The 22,537-nt window shown below is 44.4% G+C and overlaps 1 protein-coding gene and 1 long non-coding RNA gene across 5 annotated transcripts in view; one reads left to right on the forward strand and one right to left on the reverse strand.

Annotated features, from left to right (window-relative positions):
- Window positions 1-22,537, reverse strand: part of LOC117510360 — a 903,074-nt gene that overhangs the window by 384,230 nt on the left and 496,307 nt on the right. The window lies entirely within an intron of this gene.
- The window catches only part of kiaa0825 (KIAA0825 ortholog), a 429,491-nt gene that overhangs the window by 167,080 nt on the left and 239,874 nt on the right, over window positions 1-22,537 (forward strand). For 3 of the 4 annotated variants that reach the window (XM_034170047.1, XM_034170046.1, XM_034170049.1), the window contains 2 exons: window positions 11,066-11,209; window positions 15,043-15,137. In XM_034170047.1, the coding sequence (XP_034025938.1) occupies window positions 11,066-11,209; window positions 15,043-15,137 (239 nt within the window). Of the gene's footprint in view, window positions 1-11,065; window positions 11,210-15,042; window positions 15,138-21,634; window positions 21,804-22,537 lie in introns of those variants that run through there. The other variant, XM_034170048.1, reaches the window with a different exon arrangement.

The following is a 22,537-nucleotide window of genomic DNA, read 5'->3' on the forward strand; positions in this document are numbered from 1 at the left end:
GGGAGTGTTTCGTCTGCAGCTCTTGCGAGCACATGCAGAGGGACTGCCCTAAAACGGTCAAACTACAACGCCCGTCCTTAGAAACTGGGCTAAGGGTGGGTCATAACACGCACGCGGGAAAACCCCGCAAATCTGCACGAATCCCAGTAACAATCCTTTGTGGGGATTTAACCCTTCATGCCCCAGCACTGATAGACACGGGGTCTGAAGGGAATCTGCTGGACAGCAGATGGGTAAAGGAAGTAGGTCTCCCTCTGGTGGCTCTGCCGGCACCATTGCAGGTGCGAGCACTAGATGGCACCCTGCTTCCATTAATCACACATCAGACACAACCAGTGACTTTGGTTGTGTCTGGGAATCACAGGGAGGAGATAGTGTTCCATGTAACACCTTCTACCTCCCGCGTGATTTTGGGCTTTCCATGGATGGTGAAGCACAATCCCCGGATAGATTGGCCGTCTGGGGTTGTGACGCAGTGGAGCGAAACCTGCCACCGGGAGTGCTTAGGATCCTCGGTTCCTCCCGGCACTACGGCTAATGAGGAGGTCAAAGTCCCCCCCAATCTATCGGCGGTGCCAAAGGAGTACCACGATCTTGCTGACGTTTTCAGCAAAGATCTGGCACTCACTCTTCCCCCGCACCGACCGTATGATTGTGCCATCGATTTGGTCCCGGGCGCTGAGTACCCGTCCAGTAGGTTGTACAACCTCTCACGTCCGGAACGCGAATCAATGGAGACCTACATCCGGGACTCCTTAGCTGCCGGGCTGATCCGAAACTCCACCTCCCCGATGGGTGCTGGTTTCTTTTTTGTGGGCAAGAAAGACGGCGGACTCCGTCCATGCATTGATTACAGAGGGCTGAACGAGATCACGGTTCGCAACCGATACCCGTTACCTCTGTTGGATTCAGTGTTCACGCCCCTGCATGGAGCCCAAATTTTCACTAAATTGGATCTTAGAAACGCGTACCACCTGGTTCGGATCTGGAAGGGAGACGAATGGAAGACGGCATTCAACACCCCGTTAGGTCATTTTGAGTACCTGGTCATGCCGTTCGGCCTCACTAACGCCCCCGCGACGTTCCAAGCATTGGTAAACGACGTCTTGCGGGACTTCCTGCATCGGTTCGTCTTCGTATATCTGGACGATATACTCATCTTTTCCCCGGACCCTGAGACCCATGTCCAGCATGTACGTCAGGTCCTACAGCGGGTGTTGGAGAACCGGCTGTTTGTGAAGGGCGAGAAGTGCGAGTTCCACCGCACTTCTTTGTCCTTCCTGGGGTTCATCATCTCCTCCAACTCCGTCGCCCCTGATCCGGCTAAGGTTGCGGCGGTGAGAGATTGGCCCCAACCAACAAGCCGCAGGAAACTACAGCAGTTCCTTGGCTTTGCAAATTTCTACAGGAGGTTCATTAAAGGTTACAGTCAGGTAGTTAGCCCCCTGACTGCCCTGACCTCCACCAAGGTCCCCTTCACCTGGTCGGATCGGTGCGAAGCCGCGTTCCAGGAGTTGAAACGCCGGTTCTCGACTGCACCAGTTCTGGTGCAGCCAGATCCTGATCGCCAGTACATAGTAGAAGTGGACGCCTCTGACTCAGGGATAGGAGCCGTGCTGTCCCAGAGCGTGGAGGCTGATAAAGTCCTCCATCCTTGTGCCTTTTATTCCCGCAGGTTGACCCCAGCTGAACGGAACTATGACGTCGGCAATCGGGAACTTCTTGCGGTGAAGGAGGCTCTTGAAGAGTGGAGACACCTGCTGGAGGGGGCATCGTTGCCCTTCACGGTTTTCACAGACCATCGGAACCTGGAGTACATCCGGACCGCCAAGCGGCTGAACCCCAGGCAAGCCCGCTGGTCTCTGTTCTTCGGGCGCTTTGACTTCCAGATCACGTATCGCCCCGGGACCAAGAACCAAAAACCAGATGCATTGTCCCGGGTGCACGAAGAAGAAGCCAAAGCGGGGCTGTCGAACCCCACCGAGACCATCATCCCCGAGTCCACTGTCGTGGCCACCCTCACCTGGGACGTGGAGAAGACCGTCCGGGAGGCCCTGACAAGGAGCCCGGACCTGGGGACTGGCCCCAAGAACAGACTGTACATCCCACCAGAGGCAAGAGCTGCTGTATTGGACTTCTGTCACGGGTCCAAGCTCTCCTGTCATCCCGGAGTGCGTAGGACCGTGGCAGTAGTCCAGCAGCGCTTCTGGTGGGCGTCCCTGGAAACCGACGTCCGGGACTACGTCCAGGCCTGTACCATCTGCGCCAGGGGCAAGGCAGACCATCGGAGGATGACGGGACTCCTCCAACCCCTGCCAGTGCCTCACCGCCCCTGGTCTCACATCGGCCTGGACTTCATCACGGGCCTCCCGCCGTCCCAGGGCAACACCATTATTCTCACGATAGTGGACCGGTTCTCCAAGGCGGCCCACTTCGTGGCCCTCCCGAAGCTCCCGACGGCCCAGGAGACGGCAGACCTCCTGGTCCACCATGTCATGCGGCTGCATGGGATACCATCGGACATCGTTTCAGATCGTGATCCCCAGTTCTCTTCGCAGGTGTGGAAGAGTTTCTGTAAGGAGCTGGGGGCCACCGTGAGTCTCTCGTCCGGGTACCACCCCCAGACCAACGGCCAGGCAGAGCGGGCTAACCAAGAGTTGGAACAGGCCCTTCGCTGCGTCACCTCCGCGCACCCGGCGGCCTGGAGTCACCATCTGGCCTGGATCGAGTATGCCCATAACAGCCAAGTCTCGTCTGCTACCGGCCTCTCCCCTTTTGAGGCATGTTTGGGGTTCCAGCCCCCATTGTTCCCGCTGGTGGAGGGAGAGGTCGGTGTGCCCTCGGTCCAGGCCCACCTCAGGAGGTGCCGCCGGGTGTGGCGGACCGCCTGCTCTGCCCTGTTAAAGGCCCGGACGAGGGCCAAAACCCATGCGGACCGCCGACGTTCCCCGGCCCCCACATACCAGCCCGGGCAGGAGGTGTGGCTGTCAACAAAGGGCATCCCCCTCTGTGTGGACTCACCCAAGTTAAAGGACAGATACATCGGACCATTCCCCATCCTCAAGATCATCAACCCGGCCGCAGTGAAGCTCCGACTCCCAGCTTCACTGCGGGTCCACCCTGTTTTCCACGTGTCCCGTATCAAGCCACACCACACCTCGCCCCTCTGTGCACCTCGACCTACGCCGCCTCCTGCCCGGCTCATCGACGGGGAGCCTGCTTGGACGGTCCGCAGGCTCCTGGATGTCCGTCGTAAGGGCCGGGGGTTCCAATATCTGGTGGACTGGGAGGGGTATGGACCTGAAGAACGCTCCTGGGTGAAGAGGAGCTTCATCCTGGACCCGGCCCTCCTGGCCGATTTCTACAGACGACACCCGGACAAGCCTGGTCGGGCGCCAGGAGGCGCCCGTTGAGGGGGGGGTCCTGTTGTGTGGGCCGCTGAAGAGGAGGTACTGCTGGCCCACTACCACCAGAGGGCGCCCTGCTTGGAGTGCGGGCTCCAAGCACGAGAGGGCGCCAGACCCAGAGGAAGTGACAGCTGTCACTCATTACTCCAGCTGTCACTCATCTACACCACCATATAAGCCGGACTGCAACTCCACCTCCCCGCCGAGAAATCGACTACCAGTACCAAGGTAATTTCTCTGCTGACTGACACATTGTGTAACCAACTGAACTTCTATTGCAGCCGTTTTCCTGAAGTGTTGCCTTGTCTGGAGGATTGGCGTTTGGTGTGACAGTGACGGCTTCACCTCGCACCCCCTCCCAGATAAGTGGTTGATCAGGAGCTGCACGAGTGTGTGTGATTTGGAGGTGGAGGTGCTCCCTCCTAACGGTGTCTGGACTGTAAATTACTGAGTGTGCGGACTCACACTCATACATCATCTTTCTGTTTTCTGCCAGCAGTACCAGGGTCGACAGCCGAAGACAGAGGCCACCTGGGGACTCGGGACTTGGCGGCTCCAGTGTTCTTCAGACCGTTGGTGGTGGAGGCCGTGTGGGACGCGGCTTCTCTCTCGTCGGGCGTCTTCTATCTTCGAGCCTGCCCACACGTCACCTGGTGTTTATTGACTGTGAAAATTACGACACATTTCGTTGTGTATTATCACAACATTAAATTGTTACCTTTTGGCTTACTCATTGTCCGTTCATTTGCGCCCCCTGTTGTGGGTCCGTGCTACGACACCTTCCTAACAACGAGGGACGTGACTAAATGTATATGCTTGGGGGCAGGCCTCATTTAAGGGGAAGACAGCTGTAGGTTTAAGCCAGGTTTCACATAGCTCAATCATATCTAAGTGATGATCAATAATTAGATCATTAATCAACAATGATTTTGAGGATAGTGATCTTATGTTAATGAGACCCAGACTAAGGACCTCAGTGGGGTTGACAGTTGAACTGTTTGGGTTTAGGGGTGGTTCCAGAGTAGCATATATAAGATGCCTAGAAGTAGGTTTAGGTTTGACACATTCCACGCATGTTGTCGGTAGCAGACACGAAATCTTTGATATTGCTGGAACAACCATTGGGCCATCCTCAATTTCAACATCATCCAATGTACAGTTGTGCTCAAACGTTTACATGCCCTGGCAGAATTTTTGCTTTTTTGGCCATTTTTAAGAGAATATGAATGACAACACAGAAACTTTTTTTTTCATTCATGGTTAGTGGTTGGATGAAGCCATTTATTGTCATACAACTGTGTTTCCTCTTTTTAAATCAAAATGACAAGAGAACTACCCAAATGAACCTGATCAAAAGTTTACATACCCCTGTTCTTAATACTGTGTATTGCCCAGTGGTGTAGTCTACATTTTTGAAGTGGGTAGACTGTTTTTTGTCCGTCATCAACCTTGTGCATTGCGCCCCCGGTTATTAACATTTTTAACACCATAACAACAAACAGATCTATACTTTACATCTGATCATTTATATTCTATATTTGCCACTATAAATGTGAGAAATGTGTCAGAATGTAAGTAAGTAATTTGCACCAATTGCAAAATACAGTATACAACAGTAAATCTAAAAGAGTGATTAAAAAATACAAAGATCAAATACCTTTATTTTTTGGCATCTGAAAACCTAATTTAACAAAGAAATTTAATCAGGTCATAAACCAGGAATAAACAATGTTTAAATCCAGCCAAAAGTATCATATGCAAGCTACTGTGTATTGTTTAACAGTAAATAAGACAACTTTAAGTCACAGTCACTCAAAAAAAAAAAAGTGACTGTGACTCCTTGTTATTAAGAAAGAAAAGTTCTCTTAGCAATAATAAGGAGCAGATTATTGCCTCCCAACTAAGTGTATTGCAAGAGTTCACTTTTCCTCCCTCTATTTAGTACGGGATATGAGCCTGTACTGTCAAATTCAGCAGCTGCAAGATTCACCCTTCATATAATCCGCATGGCCCCACGTTGTTTGTGGACAGTTTAGACGCATAAACAAAAACAAAACAGAACACACCGTTCTACATGAGCATGCACTGGCTGCAGAGCCTCACGCCTCCTACCACAATCTCTGTTGAAGTTGACAGTCCATCACCAGGTCCAGACGGGGGACTGGAACGTGTAGGCTTTGTGGTCCATAAAGAAACCTACCCAGTATAAACAAGCTAGTATTAGTATACGTTAAGTTCCATTAAAACAGCAGCTAGGCTGAAGGACAGAAGCCGGGACAGAAGCTAGCTCCCAGAAAATTCACATACAACAATGAAAATATGGTAGATGCTTAACCTTTTCAACCCATGACAAAAACATTGTAGGCCAAATCAGTGGCACAAAAGTATAGTATGAAGACAACCAACTAACTAACTAAGACAACCATGCAACTACTGAGAGTATGCCACTTACCAATTCCAGTCATTTTAAAACTACACTATCCAACAGCCAACGGGACTCAAGTTCAAGAGACATCTATAGATTACCGGCAAAACTCTATTATTTTTAAAAAGCTGTTTCATTTTATATTTTAACAATAAATGAACGGATCATTAAAAATGTCCACGAATCAAAGTCAAAAGACATTTGCACAAGTAGAAGCTCTCCACTTATTGTGCTCAAATTCATATTTTAGAAATGACTCTGTCCTGATAACAACATTAAAAGGCAATTACATATTTTGTCAAAATTACAAGTTGAAATGACCATTAAAAAAAATCATAAAAAGGTTTATGTCACAGAAATCCTACTTTACAATCACACTGCAGTCATTGTTAAATTATTTCCTGTTGCATTTATAATAAACATTTGTATTTATTTACAGTGTCTGTTTTTCTGGTTGAAATGAGATATAAATAATCTACCAGACTTAAAAAAAAAATGTACAAATTTCCATGTTATTTTGTCTAAAAATAAATGTTCGAGGTTCCTTATGTTAAACAAGAAATGATCTAATCTGAAATAACAGGTGGTTTTAATCTACAGATGAAAGGTTTCTAAAGAATCATTTATTGATTTATTTAGCTATTTTAATTATAAGTGTTCTAAACTTTTTTAACAGTAATCAGAAATTCTGAGGTAACAAACAACAACAAAAACATTTCAAAGGATTTTTCTTCAGAAAACTGCTCCATAAATGAGCAGTCCTGTGACACGTTTGTTTTGTACAGATCAGTGGTTAATTTCTACACCAATCCATTTTGTACAGATCAGTGGTTTCTGGCACTAGTCTTCCATGTTTTGGCCCGACGCGTCGTTCCTATTGGACAACGCAAAGGTACGTCACAGCTCAGAAAGTTGGATTGGCTTGAACTTTGTCCATGTCAGCCTGCCGACAAGCGGCAATGCGCGCTCCCGTCAGCATCTAAAAAGCAACGTGTCTCATTGAAAATAATGCTTTTTAGACCGTTTTTTGACGCATCTGACGTATTCAGTGTGAAAGGCCCATTAGCTTAGTGAACAAATAAAAAACTAGCTGTCGTAGGCTAGCCCACTTACCAGCAATGCAGACAGCGCCAGGATTATCTCCTCCACTCAGGGTGCAAACTTCATCAATCGGCCCTGAAGCAGCAGGTGGACGTTTTCGAAAAAAAAAAAAATCTAAAACCGAGGCCTGTTTTCATTTTTTCGGGTAATAATCACCATCGATACTTTCTCCAGCATTCTTCTTGTTTGTGTGCAGCTTTCGCGCTGATTAGCTGGTAGCCCCGCCCCCATCTGTCTATGAGCCAATTAAAATTCTTATCTAGCAGAGCGAGCGGGGGTGGGACATACGGTGCACTCTGCAGTGATGGACGCCTGATGGCTGTCTTTTAAAGGGAGAAAATAAAATTACAGTCAATAAGCGCTTATTTTATTTACACTGTCACGCTTCCCGGGGCAATTTGAAGTGGGTAGACGGAAATTCCCGGTCATTTTAGGTGAGTAGACAGCGTCTACCTGCGTTCCACGTAGACTACACCACTGGTATTGCCCCCTTTAACATCAATGACAGCTTGGAGTCTTTTGTGGTAGTTGTGGGTGAGGCTCTCTGATGGTAAAGCTGCCACTGAATATGTTTCGGGCTTTATTTACATCACTTACAAAGAAATACAAACAATATGGCACTCTATGGTAAATCTGTATGGAGTAGACAGTTCTCAAAAACTGAGTGACTGTGCAAGAAGAGTAGAAGAGTGAGGAAAGCCACCAAGACACCCAGACAACCCAGAAGAAGTTATAGGCTTACGTGGCTGTGATTGGAGAAATTATGTACAGTGCAAGCTTTGCATTTTGTATCACCGGTTATCCTTCTTCATGATGAAGTGGTATAGAGGAGGATTTTCTTAAAAAGACGACCTGAAAGTTTAGCTACAAATTGCCATAAGGTACATCTTAGATGCAAGCCTGGATTTGATCTGTTTTGGTGAAAGAAAATCCTTCTCTGCTGTACTCCACTATGAAGCTAAGAGTAGTAGCTTTGAACATTGCCCATTCTGGTTCAAAGCCCCCAACCTCCACAGGGTTGTCAGAAATATTCTGCTGGATGTGTGAGTTTTTAATTTAATTTAATTTACCCTTTATTTAACCAGATTTGGCCCATTGAGATCAAGATCTCTTTTACAGGGAACACCTGGAAATAAAGTATTCAGTTCACCTAACCTCCATCAGGTTAGGTGAAGATCTTGAAGACCTTTCAGACAGTGGGCCCCTTCAGATGTTCCCACTCTACCCACACTATCTGTTTGGGCTTACCAGGTCTGTCCAAAGTTTGATCCAACTCACCACCAGATGATGATCAGTTTACAGCTCTGCCCCTCTCTTCACCCGAATGTCCAGAACATGCGGCCTCAGATGATATGATCACAAAATCAATCAAGGTGATGGTTCCCGGGTAGGACAAAAAAAAAAAATAAATAAATTACAGAAAACCTTACTGTGCCCCTGTGCAAAACATGCTAATATTTCCTGTAATATAAAGACAACCTCTGGATTTTGTAATAGATATATTAGTTGGTTTTGCTAAAATGTGTTACGTGCACATACTGGTTCCACAACATTTCTGAAGGTGGCTTGATTTTTTTGCCCAGGATTTGGTTGATTTGTTAAACAGTAAATCACACAAACAGCATGGGAATAAATCAAACCATTGAGTACTGCAAAGCATTGAGAACAGAATTGTAAATTAAATGTATTTTAGATAAAACAAATAATGTAAGTTATCACGGCAGCTACCATGCAATTTGAATGTGCTTGAAGCTCTCATTTTGCTTCACTTCTTGCAGGAGTGTACAGAAAATCCATTAATGCTTTCTGAGTGAAACAAAACAGACACAGAAGACCTTCAGGGATCATCACAGCACAGTACTTGTTGATGTCTATGTGGTTAAGTCATGTTAAAAAAAACATAACAAGAGGCTAAATTTGGTTGCTGCTCCTGTAATGGTTCCTGACAAGACCCAAGTTTGTTTATTAGAACCCAGGATGGAATATCAAAACAGTCAGATGATCAAACATCACATAATATGCTGTTGCTAGTGGAATTCACAGATAGCGCTCTCTATGGGTTGCACTTTGATAGCGTATTAATGATATTTACAAGCATTCTGTGTTTTCTTGTCAAACATTTTTTTCCCTCCCAAGGTCGAGGTAAGAGTACATCGTTCGTGGACAAACTAGGCTGGTGGCAGGATGGAGGGATAGGAGGTTTTGAGACCATGTCAAGGTGATGAAAAGGGATATGTTGAAGTCAGACCAGAATGTTTATCCAGGAACATACACAAACCCCAAATTACCTTAAACTGAACCTCACATACAGTAACAACTGCTCTGTCAAACTGTACCAGAGGATTGTGAAAACAAAAGTAGAACGTGTACTGAAAAACCCATCATTGGCCATGCTGCATTTGAACTGTAATATCATTGCTTTATTTCATAATTGCTAGTAATCATAGTTAGATAGAAAATACTAGAAGTGTTAAAATAAAGATTCCAGTTGAGATTGCAGAATATCACTCCTGCCCCATTAGGTTCCTTCCAGCAAAATGCATCAGTGCTGACCACTAATCATTCTTGACATCCACAGTGTCACCATGTAGCATGAAATGGTGTCAATATTCAAGTATAAATCTGTGTTCTTGTTAATGCAGTAAAATATATTTTGAACAGCACTCCTCCATTGTTGTGTATGTGTCATGCTTGGAACACAAGGCGTGTCACAAATGCATCATATGCACCAGTCCAGTGTATGTATTTACACTGGATTGTATTCAGCTGTGTTTATGTGGCACCACTGCTCAGTCTTTCCAGTGCACATTTAGCTTGGGCTTTTGTGTGTGTGTGTGTGTGTGTGTGTGTGTGTGTGTGTGTGTGTGTGTGTGTGTGTGTGTGTGTGTGTGTGTGTGTGTGTGTGTGTGTGTGTGTGTGTGTGTGTGTGTGTGTGTGTGTGTGTGTGTGTGTGTATAACATTGGTAGTGCACCATGCGACCAGTGAGGCAAAGGTAAGTTGTGACTGTACTCACAATGGAGGAGGAACTATTGGTAATAACATGTCTGTTGGAATTTCCTGGATTGTGTAAGAACTAATTACATGTTTTTCGAGAGAACAGTTCAAAAAACAAAGACTTGGCTAATGCTAGTAAAGTTTAGCAGTGGAAGCAAAACAGAACAAATATGTAGTGGCACCAGCAGTTCTAGAGCTGTAATCATTTGAATCGTGCAATGTGCCATGCAGAGTGCAAGGACCTTTTCTTCTAGGCTTCATTTTAAAAGCTGTTGGCTCTGTGACAAAATGTCCTGTCTGACTGCCTATAATTCTTGCTTTCTTTTATGGTGACCAAATTTCCAGACTACACTTCTGTGCTGGAACTTTCTGTTGTAGTGTTGTGCAGAGCTGTTCTAAAATGAACCCAGAAGCTTCCTCAGCCAGTTATCCATCATTGTGACTCATCATGGTTTTATTTTTTCCTCAAATAGATGTTTTTCACACCTTTCATACAAAATATACACATCTATTTTCTCTTTTTTTTTCTTTTTTTTTAACCAATAGTCAGTCGAGGCTCCTTTGCACAGTTTTGGCAGGCACCCGTGTCATTTCAGAAATTTTCAGAAACACATCCAAGCAAACAACCTCCAAATGTGTTGGTTGGCTAAAAATGTCCTTGTGCTCTTCACCAGGTCCACGTAGAGTTGAACTGTGGCCTTTACGGCTATCTGTATGTCATGGAAAATAACTTATTTTACATCGTTAACGTCCAATCAGGTTTCTACGTTCAAATACGGCCCCTATGAACCATATCTACAAAGTGAAAGTTACACTACTCTTTGTCAGACCTCTGTATGTAGAATTCTCCTAATTTTTCCAGATGACTCCAGGTGTTTCAGATACTTTTCTTACAAGCACCATTTGAATATAGCATCTCAACATTGACTTTCAAAAACTTTTACATTCCTTTCAGTAATGTAACAGTTTTCTAAAAGTTGTTTGGCTTGCTTGTACACACTTTTTAAGCCTCTCCAGTGCTACTTTAGCAGATTTTATCTGTACAGTACATTTGTCAATCATGCCATGTTTTGTTTAACCCTGCTTCTCTCTGTCTCTGTTTTCTTTCTGCTCTTTCTCTTATTTTCTTGGATGCAGCAACTGTTGATGTCAAAACTGTGTGGAAGTGCACAATCACCCAGTGACTCAGACTTCGACATTGGCTCTGACAATCACGTGGACACATTGTGTTTTAATCCACTCCACGAATTTGACCATGTCGGGAAAGACAAGCTGGATCAGGTTAGTTATGTGAGGAGTTGTTGTGGTTCACCATTACAACTCACTTTGTTGCAAATTACTTGTTTGTAATTTAGCTTGCAGAAATGACATTATTTGAAAGAGTTATGTCCAAAGTCTTTTCACTGCATATTGTGTGGGTGTGATGTGCAGAGTCTTGAACGGTTAACTTGCTGCCAATACCAGAACATAATATGGAAGGTTAGGAGCTGCTTTGAGTCTCGCAAGCAAGATAGCGTAGAAATCACTGAAGTTGTTAGGCCTTTCTGGTGCGCAGCTTCTCTGTTCTCCATAGGTCATTGCCTTCTCCAAGTAGGCTGGCAGGAATAAAAGAACACTGAAAGGTCAAACAATAAAAGATGGTTCTTTATCAGAAAAAATGGAAGAAGAATATGAGCGAGATGTCTTACAGTGCCCTTCTTTGGGAGTTCACCCCAAATATGTCCACAAGGTTGTCTTCATGATGTTGAATTAATTATTGTTATGATGTATTTATTTATTTATTGTTTCTAATTTAGCAAGATAAGTCAAGCTGCAAGTAGTATTCAGGTGTTTTCACACTTGCCCCGTTTGGACTTTCTGACTTTTCACATTGGTGCAGGAGTTGTCAAGTCTGCCATGAAACCAGAGTCTAGATCAAACAACCAGACCTAACCAGACTGTGGACCAAACAACCCATTTTTTTCTGACTAAAAAAGGGGTCAGGCTCAAATTCTACAGTGGTTTGGGGCAGTTGTCTGTTGATTCAGGCTGTATAAGCATTAAAATTAACAACACACCAATGTCAATAACCCAGAAAACAAACAAAAAAGAAACTTTGGTGCGGACCTTGGTCTGAATTTACAGATACAGATTCTTTATTGTCATTGTAACAAGTACACAAAAGGTAAGGTGCAAGCCTTTCAGTGCAAATATAAACCTGAGTAAACCACGCACAGACTTGAAAGGTCTGGGGAAGAAAAGAAAATATAAAATTTAACAGAATGAAAAAGCTAAGTTCAGAGCACAAATTTAAAAAAGAAAAAAAATTATGGGATGTGTGGCTTTTTTTTTTTTGTTTGTTTTGTACAGCACTTTGGAAACTATGTTTGTGAAATGTGCTATATAAATAAAGGGTATGGTATGGTATGCTGAGTATCAGAAAAAGAGATTACATAAAACAAAGAGAAACTTACTTACAAAACTGTGGATATTTCAGTGGCAGTGGTTATTGCATATAAACAAATATTGCACTCATTTCAAGTGTGGCATGTGGCATGGCTATTTGGTTCCAGTGGCATTCATAGCTCTAAGAGCAGTTGGGTGGAAACTGTTTTTCAATCTATTTGTACCTGTTTTAATGGCCCTGTACCGTCTGCCTGATGGCAGTAGCTTAAACAGAGAGTGCCCAGGGTGGGATGAGTCCTTTAGGATGGTGTGATGAAGGTCCCCCAGTGTGGGTAGAGGGCACCCAATGATCTTCTCTGCCATTTTGGTAACCCTCAGGAGCTCTTTCCTGTTTGCCATTGTGCAGCTGGCAAAGCATGTACAGAGGCAGTATGCGAGGATGCTCTCAATGGTAGAGCGGTAAAAAGACACGAGCAGTCTCTGCGTTATGTTAATTTTCCTGAAGACTCTCAGAAAGTGGAGTCTTTGCTGTGCCTTCTTTACCAAATGTGTGGTGTTCCTGTCCCAGGTCAGTATTTCCTCTATGTGGTCTCCCAGGAAACGGAAGTCCCTGACCCTTTCCACACAGGTCCCTATGAAAATGGGCTGAATGTCTGTTTTGTTTCTCCCGAAGTCTGTAATTAGCGCCTTGTTTTTTTTGGAGATGTTCAAGAGCAGGTTATTTTCTCAACACCACACCATCAGCTGTTCCACCTCATCGCGGTAGGCAGACTCATCTCCTCCAGTGATACAGCCTACCGCTGTAGTGTCTTCAGCATATTTAATGAAGTTGTTGCTGGTGCGGATAGGGGTGCAGCTAGAGGTGTAGAGGGTGAAGAGCAGCGGGCTCAGCACGCAGCCTTGGTGGGAACTGGTGCTGAGTGTGAGTGCTGTGGATGCGTGAGGGCCAATCCTGACTCTCTGTGAGCAATCTGGCAGAAAGTCTTTAATCTAAAGACATTTGGAATGAGGTAGGCCTTGGTTCAGCAGTTTTCTCACAAGACCATGGGGGACGATGGTGTTGAATGCTGAACTATAATCCACAAACAGAAGATGTGCGTAATTACCCTGTTGCTCCAGGTGGACTCAGTGTGGTGTGGAGGACAGTGGTCATGGCATCCTCTGTTGACCTGTTTGCCTTGTAAGCGAATTGGTGTGGGTCTGAAGTGGGGGTTATGACATGATGTGACTTCTAACCAGTTTTTCAAAACACTTCATCACCACCGATGTGAGTGCAACAGGCTGGCAGTCATTGAGGCTGGTTGTGGGGGATTTTTTGGGTAGGGGGACTATTGTGGAGGCCTTCAGGCATGATGGGACAACAGACTGTCAGGGACCGGTTGAAGATTTTGGTGAAAATCCCAGCAAGCTGGTCTGCACAGGCTTTCTGCACCTGTCTGAAGATACTGTTGGGGCCCGTTGCGTTGGGGCCTCAGCGTGTGCCTCATCTTGTGCACCCCCACTGTGAAGTTGCTTCCGGCCACTCGCGCCGATGTGGCTGCTCCCGGTGCCACAGTCTTAAAGCGAGCAAAGAAGAGGTTTAACACTTCTGCCAATGCAGCATCATAATATGCAGCTCTGGTGCCGGGATTGCAGTTGGTCAGGTGCTGGACCACCATCCATGCCTGCCTGTTGTTGTTGCTGGCCAAGTGGTCATCAGTCCTCCTGAAATCCTCCTTGGCCTACCTGTTACCTCTCTTCATCTTGGCGCGGGCGGGTGTTGTAGAGAGCCCTATTACCAGCTTTGAAGGTGGAGTTTCTCTCCTTCAGCAGCTGTTTCACTCCCCACCCCCACCCAGTACAATGTCTGTACTGTGTTACATTAAGTTATTGACTTAATAACTGAAATTATTGTGACAGTTTTCCCAGGAGGTTCATCCAATTTTCCTGAGAAATGATTTTAATATCCCACAAAACAAACAACATTTGAGAGGATTTTTTTCCACTTTCAAAACATAAAAGAGTGACTTAATGTAGTTAATTTTTTGTTTTCCTTTCAACAAACATGTTTTAATCTAAAGACTTAGCCCGTTTTTTTTTTCTTTTGTAATCACAGGAGGCTGCATAGCTTTGCATAGAAACACCTTATTAAGAGAATGATTAAAATGCCTTCTCTGCTTCAGGTGCCTGTGTTGTTTGTCAAATAAAACGGAAGGTGGTGGAAAAAGTTACATCCATCAATCACTTGTGAGAAAGGAGCAGAGGGGGATAGACGGATGAAGGCAGTGAGTAGAGTTCTCCTCCTTTTGTCAATAAAACTCTGCCTGGAGTTAAGAGTGAGGTTTTGGTAATCAAAGCAATCTGATTTTTATTTGTTTTCCAAATGTGGTCCAATTGCCAAGTGTATAGGAGAGAGAGAGAGAGAATGTTATAAGGCATGGGGTGGGGGGCTGCCATTGAAGATGGAGAGGAAAAAAGCAAAACAGTCAGAAGAGTAACGACTCCCTCTGAAAATTGATTTATCTTTCTATAAATGATGGCTACATCCTCCCAAATGGATTTATAAATTAATTGCTGTCTTATTGGAATAAAAACCTTCTTGTGCGGACATGATTGATCGCCTGGTGTCGGTGGCCTGTGCCTGGGACCCCCCTCTTCCTTTGTTAGTGGGTCTCAGCTGGAGCGGTAATGCACTGATGGTATTAACCCTGATTAATAACTAACAATATACTGTCCTCATACATCAACAGAGCGCTGTGGTGGACTGGGCATGGGACTGGCCAATGCTGTTGCCCACCTATCAGGGCATGAGTCTGGTCACCTTCAGAACTCTTCTGGTCAACAGGTAAATTCACAGTCTGTTCCATGTACAGGTATTCCTTAGAGCCCCTTCACACACAGTGCAAATTTGTTCAAATTACGCATGAAATGCGCATGAAGCAGGAATCCTATGCAATACGTGTAAAATTGTAGCTGCCTCCAACGCCTCGTATACCTGTTGCTACAACTATGTGCGCACACCAGCGGCTGAAAGACCGAGTGTGCTCTGTGAGAGCCCATCATACCCTCTCGCGGCAGATGTTGGCCAAATTCCAGCTGACACACACGAACATCTAACACCACTCGTTTGGCAGTTAGAAAATGTGTGGCCGTTCACACTATTAACACGACAATAGTCAGTAGACAGTCACTGTCGAGCTGGATGTGCAATTTGTCTAAGTGCCCCCATGAGTGTGGAGTTGCAAAAAGCCACACATATGTGGTGCATGTGTCTTGCACGTATGCGTGTGTGTGTGTGTTGCTTAAAATGTTTATATGTATGTACAGATCTGATAACATGGGGGCCGGACAGCCAAGTCTGATCGCACACAGCATGGGGAGAGGCCTGTCAGCTCATCACATAACAAATAATGAAAATGAATGACCACATAACACAGAGAGTGACACGTTGGTCTGAGCGTTGAATAGACGTGTCTGCTCACAGCGGCGGCTGTAAAGATCTCTGCTCCTGGATGTCCCAGCTTGAGGACACGTTCCGTGTTTGGAAGGACATGAACGGACAACATTCCTCCATGAGGCGTGTGTCTCTGCCTGCTGTCCTCATGTGGAAATATATAAAACATCTTTCGCCTTTGTGCTGTGCTGCAGCGGCCGCACACAGCGCACCTCGTCTATGTCCTTATTGATTTCAGACATTTTCCCGTTCTGATTACAGGCCAGTGATGGTAGCACAGTAGTAAAATTTCCATCTGGTAATCACAGCTTATGGGTTTGAATCCCGTGAGTAACTTTTTTTACCAGGGTTATTTAACCGCGGGGTTCTGTATTGCATCCCCTTTTATGTATTATTTATATCAACCCAGTGATATTCACTAATTATACAGCTGGTTTTTAATTTATTGTTCTCCACATCAGCAACGTGATGTGGTGCAGCTGCTCGCACTGTGTTCAATCAATCAATCAATCAATCAACTTTTTTCTTATATAGCGCCAAATCACAACAAACAGTTGCCCCAAGGCGCTCCATATTGCAAGGCAAGGCCATACAATAACCATGAAAAACCCCAACGGTCAAAACGACCCCCTATGAGCAAGCACTTGGCCACAGTGGGAAGGAAAAACTCCCTTTTAACAGGAAGAAACCTCCAGCAGTGTTCCTGCTCGAAAGACACTGTCACGTGCACAAATCGTCGTGCTGAGATCATGCACGCCTGCCTTCGGCTTGATGTTTGCGTGGTTTGCTCATACGAGCTGTTTCGCTGGGAGTCACCCTGAGTTGTACTTATTCACAGTATGTGTGAAGGGGCCCTTAACAATGCCTGAAAATACAAAGATGCACGTTTTTGGCGTGTTGTATTTTTATTGTGTTCTTGGCACTTTTTTTGTTTTCAAATAGTATTTTCTTGAAATAAAAGTCTCATTCCACAAAGCCATATATGGGATCAGTGATGGTGATACCTGTACAAAATGATATTCACTTGGGGCTCCTGAGGCAAGTTGCCTTCCATCCCCAAATTCCCTTTTCAACAGCAATTTACCATGAGGTTTGGTTGCCAGGGATCTTACAGCTTTGCTGCTCTTTATCAGAGGTTCAAACTTGCACTTTGTTTAAAAGCTGAGGGCTCATGTCGTTTCTGCAATGGAGGCTGAGCTGGTGAAAAGAATCCTCGGAGAAACAAGAGCTGAGTACTATAGCATGCTACCTGTGTGGTACATCATGCAGTTCTGTCTTGGGAACACCTACACATATGTGACTGACTTTACTGTCTGTATAGACAAGATGTTTGCAAATTTTGCTAAATGAGGTACACCAGCTGTTTTCGTATGTCAACATTCTGCAAGCTTGATAAGGAGAAGACAAAGTACTTAGCAGGGTTGGGTAGTATTGGATTACATGTAATCGAGATTATGAAATCAGATTGCAAAACACAACTGTGTTCACACTAGATTACATCGCAAAAAATGTGTTCTCAGGTTGTAGTTGCATTGTCAAGGATTACTCAATTATATTTAATTTTACAAGTATAAAACCTTTTTAAATGGCCCAGTACCATTACCTCAGCAACTGTTGTTTGTGTGTTTGTTGTTTAAGAATCAAAAAAAGTTCGAATGGTATCGAAAATGCAAATAGAATACATAAATAACTAAAATAAAACGCAGTGATTCATACATTTACGTTCACTTTTATTTCATTGCAGACAGTATGAATTGATGATTTCAGTATGATTTCATGTTTTTGCTAGTCAACTTCATTGCATTTGTTAATATGCAGTACATCTTTTCCTGCACTTCAGGTATGCAACACATTCCAGAAAAAGTTGGGATTCTAAATCATTTACCACTGTAAAGTTGCTATTCTTTCTCACATCACTTAAAAGATGTTTTGAAATTGAGGATACCAAGCAATGTTGTGTTTCAGGTGTGCAACACAGTACGGTTGCATTTTTGCATTCAAAATGATCAACACGTTCTCCACTGGGAACAGGTCAGGATGACAGGCAGGCCAGTTGAGTATCTGTATCCTCTGCTTCTGCAGCCATGCCTACAGTATGTAATGTGTGGAGAATGCAGTTTTACATTGTCTTGTTGAAAATAACATGGATGTCCCTGGAAAAGATGTCATCTTGAAGTCAGCATATGTTGCTCTTAAATCTCAATGTACATTTCTACATTAATGCTGCCATCACAGAAGTGTAAATTACCTTTGCCAACATAACATCCTGACTTTTGAACTTATTGCTGATAACTGTCTGGATGGTCCTTTTTGGTTTTGGTCCTGAGCACACGCTGTCCATTTCCTCCAAAAAGATCTGAAATACTGATTTGTCTGACCAGAAAACATGTTTCCTCTGCATGATTGTCAAACTCAGATGCCTCCAAGCCTATAGAAGGCGATGACACTTCTGGACAACCTTAAACATAAGGCTTCTTTTTTGCACAGTAAAGCTTTAAGTAAAGCATTTGTCAATGTAACTCCACATTGTAGTGCTTGACAAAGGTTTCCCAAAGTAATCCTTTGCCTATATGGTTATGTCAGCTATTGATGAATTATATTTCTTGATTTAGTGCTGTCTGAGGGATTGGAGATCATGGATGTTCAACTTAGGCTTGCACCTTTACCATTTATGCACTGAAATTCCTCCACATTCATTGAAATCTTTGAATGATATATCGATTGTAAAGGAACATTGTTTTCAAACATTTCACTAATTTTCGCATGCATTTGTTGACAAAATAGAGATCCTCTGCCCAGCTTTGCTCCTCGGAGACTCAGCCTTGCCTAAATACTGCTTTTGTACCAATTCATGATTACAGTCACCTTTTGAGATCACCTGTGAAACATCATTATTTAATTGTTTTTACCTCAATACTAGCCCTAAATTGCTTCGATCAAGACTTTTTTGGAATGGATTGCTGGCCTGAAATGCAGGAATGGACGTATATTAACAAATGAAATTATGTTGACCATACAAAACATGATATATCTTGGGTTCATACTTTCTGCAATAAAAACAAAAGTCAAAGTAAATGGGTAAAAGGGGTATTTGGATTTTCCAAACTGTCCAAAGTTTTTCTGATTTGGATTGCCCATCCCCGACCGACACACCTCTGCAACATCGTGTGGTGGTCAGGAACAGTGCCTCTGGATTGGCAGACCGGGGTGGTGGTCCCTCTGTTTAAGAAGGGGGACCGGAGGGTGTGTTCCAACTATAGGGGGATCACACTCCTCAGCCTCCCCGGTAAGGTCTATTCCAGAGTACTGGAGAGGAGAATTCGACCGATAGTCGAACCTCGGATTCAGGAGGAGCAGTGTGGTTTTCATCCTGGTTGCGGCACACTGGACCAGCTCTACACCCTCCATCGGGTGCTCGAGGGTTCATGGGAGTTCGCCCAACCAGTCCACATGTGCTTTGTGGATCTGGAGAAGGCGTTCGACCATGTCCCTCGGGGCACCCTGTGGGGGGTGCTCCGGGAGTACGGGGTCCGGTGTCCTTTGCTAAGGGCTATGCAGTCCCTGTATGACCGCAGCAGGAGCTTGGTTCGCATTGCCGGTAGTAAGTCAAACCTGTTTCCAGTGCACGTTGGAGCGAGCGTCGAGCGAGGGACGGATGGAGCGTGAGATTGATAGACGGATCGGTGCAGCGTCTGCAGTGATGCGGTCGCTGTATCAGACCATCGTGGTGAAGAGAGAGCTGAGCAGGGGGGCAAAGCTCTTGATTTACCGATCGATCTACGTTCCGACCCTCACCTATGGTCATGAGATTTGGCTCATGACCGAAAGAACGAGATCACGAGTACAAGCGGCCGAGATGAGTTTCCTCAGTAGGGTGGCTGGGCACTCCCTTACAGATAGGTTGAGGAGCTCGGTCACTCGGGAGGAGCTCGGAGTCGAGCCGCTGCTCCTCTACGTGGAAAGGAGCTAGCTGAGGTGGCTCGGGCATCTTTTCCGGATGCCCCCTGGACGCCTCGCTGGAGAGGTGTTCTGGGCACGTCCCATTAGGAGGAGGTCCTGAGGAAGACCCTGGACACGCTGGAGGGACTACGTCTCTTGGCTGGCTTGGGATCGCCTCGGGGTTCCCCTGGAGGAGCTGGGGGAGGTGTATGTGGATCGGGAGGTCTGGGCAGCTTTGCTTGAGCTACTGCCCCCGCGACCTTACTCCGGATAAAGAGGAAGAAAATGGATGGATGGATGGATGGATGGGTTGCCCATAGAATCAAATCTCCATAAGATGGAAGACTCAAGCAGCATTTCCTCTGCTGAACTTTCGATTCCTGGCAATATCAGGTTAAAAAACCTATTTGAGTGAAATTTTTGTAGTTATTATTATTATATTTTTTTTTAGAAAAAGGAAGTTTTTAGATTATTGAAAAAATATGTTTTGAGATTCTATGTTTCAATTTATAATTTCTATTATTTGTTAAGAGATAAAGAAGTATAAAGTATTCACAGCTAATGTATTTGTGATTGTGTCCACTTTTTGTATGATGTGCATTAATTTCACTTATCAATTTAGATGCACTACAAAAGTATTAAGGTTACAGTAATTTTCTGAAATCCAATGATTGTTACTAATTACAAAAAATGTCACTGCTATTTGCATTAAGTAACTGAGGAGATCTCAGTTAATCAGCAGTTAGTACTGTAGCCGATAGAAGCCACAATACTTCCAAATTCAGACAGCACCCAAATACCACCCCCACTCCCCACCCCAAAAAAGTCTGCATGTATAACAAAATATCTTGCAAACTGCAGGGAAAAACACTTGCAAAACACACATATAAGCAAATTAATTCTTGCACATGCAGAATTAATTTGATAACATGTTTTTGGCATTAGTTATTTAGCAAGCAGGCAATAACTGGATAATTATTGTTATTGTACCCCCACTGTAGAGTGTTTTAAGTCTCATCTAAAGACCCATTTTTATGCTTTGGCTTTTAACACCACGTGAGTGTGTGGTCGTCTGTGTGTGTGTGTGTGTGTGTGTGTGTGTGTGTGTGTGTGTGTGTGTGTGTGTGTGTGTGTGTGTGTGTGTGTGTGTGTGTGTGTGTGTGTTTGTTTTTTTTTTTTTTGTGCAGCACTTTGGAAACTATGTTTGTGAAATGTGCTATATAAATAAAGGGTATGGTATTGTACAGGAACACGAGAGTTAATTGCTTCTTGTTGCCAATAAACAGACTCCTAAACATTTTTAAAACATAGCCTTACCATAGCCTTAACTGTCCTGCTTGTTGTTGGGCTGTATGTCCCACACAGTCCAAACAAATAGAGTCCTGAGTAATGTCAAGGTTATTCCCTCTATTTATTAAAGAGCACAGTGTTTCAATTTGAGAGCATGATTTATTAATGTCCCTCGTTCTCAAAGACCCAGCACATCTTTCTCATTCCAATGTTCTTCTGTTTGCGTGTGTTGTCTGAATTTGCAGGAGACACTTTAAACAACGAAATTGTCACATGTGCTGTAGGTTATATTTGTGTTCTCTAGGTTTACAAGCGTTTTTCATTTTGCAAGACTTTTTTTGTAATGTAAATTTATTCAGCTGTTTTTTTTTTGTTTTTGTAAATCTGTATTTGTTAGTTTTATGGGCCCTATCAGCCACCGTATATTAGAGGTGGAGAGAAAGTGGCTAGCTCATATCTTGTCATCTTTTGATTGAAGAATTTTCACTCAGCCAAAAGACGCAGAGATCTGAACTAGCGGCTCTCGACCATGCTTGTCCCATTCTCTCCTTCCCACCTCCTTCCATGTGGTGTTCTGCAAAGTGCATAAATATTTATGTGGGTTTGTGGCAGATATTACATGGCAATACTTCAGGCTGTTCCCTACCCTTTATTCATAGTTGTCACACTGCCAGCTATCAAGGAGCCATGGGGTACCGCACCTTGTCTACACACTTAGAACCAATCCATTCCAAATCACCACCACTGTAATGTACACATACCTTTCTAACAAAGGGCGAGCTGTGCATCTGCCAAGGACACAGGTCTAATAAAGGTGAAATTTGCAGCTTTGTCACCTTGATGTCACAACACTTTTTTCCAGATTTGCTTACCCGTACCCCGATGCTCCATTCTTTCTACACCATTATGCTGCTTTGTTGTGTTAAAACAGATACTGCCATTGCTTGGCTGAGCTAAATTAGTGTCGGGACATTCATGAATTACGAGCTGAATGAAGTGAATATGAAGTCAGATAGGGGAAGAGGGAAATCAAGAGACAGGAGGACAAAGATGTTGAATGACACCAGAGAGAAAGCAGTCAATACTGACGCAATCCTAAAACGTATTGGTAAAGCTTCAGAAGGTGGGGGTGAGAGGGGGGAAAGGTTATATAATTCACCCTAATCTCAGAGTATCAAAGTGTCTGTCATTTGCCTCATTAGTCTCTCTTTGTTGAGCCAGAAGAGCAGATTTCATGGAGGATTTGGAGAAGGGCTTTGGTTCTGCTTGAGACGCCCACACAGAGTGGGAAGTTAGTTTCACGGCTGGCGATGCGTAAGCTGTCAAAGTTTTACTCAGATCCATCTCCGACTCAAAAATATCTCTCAAGCTATTCATAGCATAGAAGGCTAATCGTAGGATAAGCACACTGATGTCAGATCATTTGTTAGTGCAAATGAGAATGTTTTCTGCATAACCACAGACTGAAATGACTGAAGTCTTTTTGTTTTGCACTGAGAAATGTTACACATGATAATTTTAATAGTGATGCCCGTCAGTGGTGGGCACAGCTAAAGTTAGCT

The sequence above is a fragment of the Thalassophryne amazonica genome, chromosome 5, assembly GCF_902500255.1.
Source record: "Thalassophryne amazonica chromosome 5, fThaAma1.1, whole genome shotgun sequence".
Taxonomy (NCBI): domain Eukaryota; kingdom Metazoa; phylum Chordata; class Actinopteri; order Batrachoidiformes; family Batrachoididae; genus Thalassophryne; species Thalassophryne amazonica.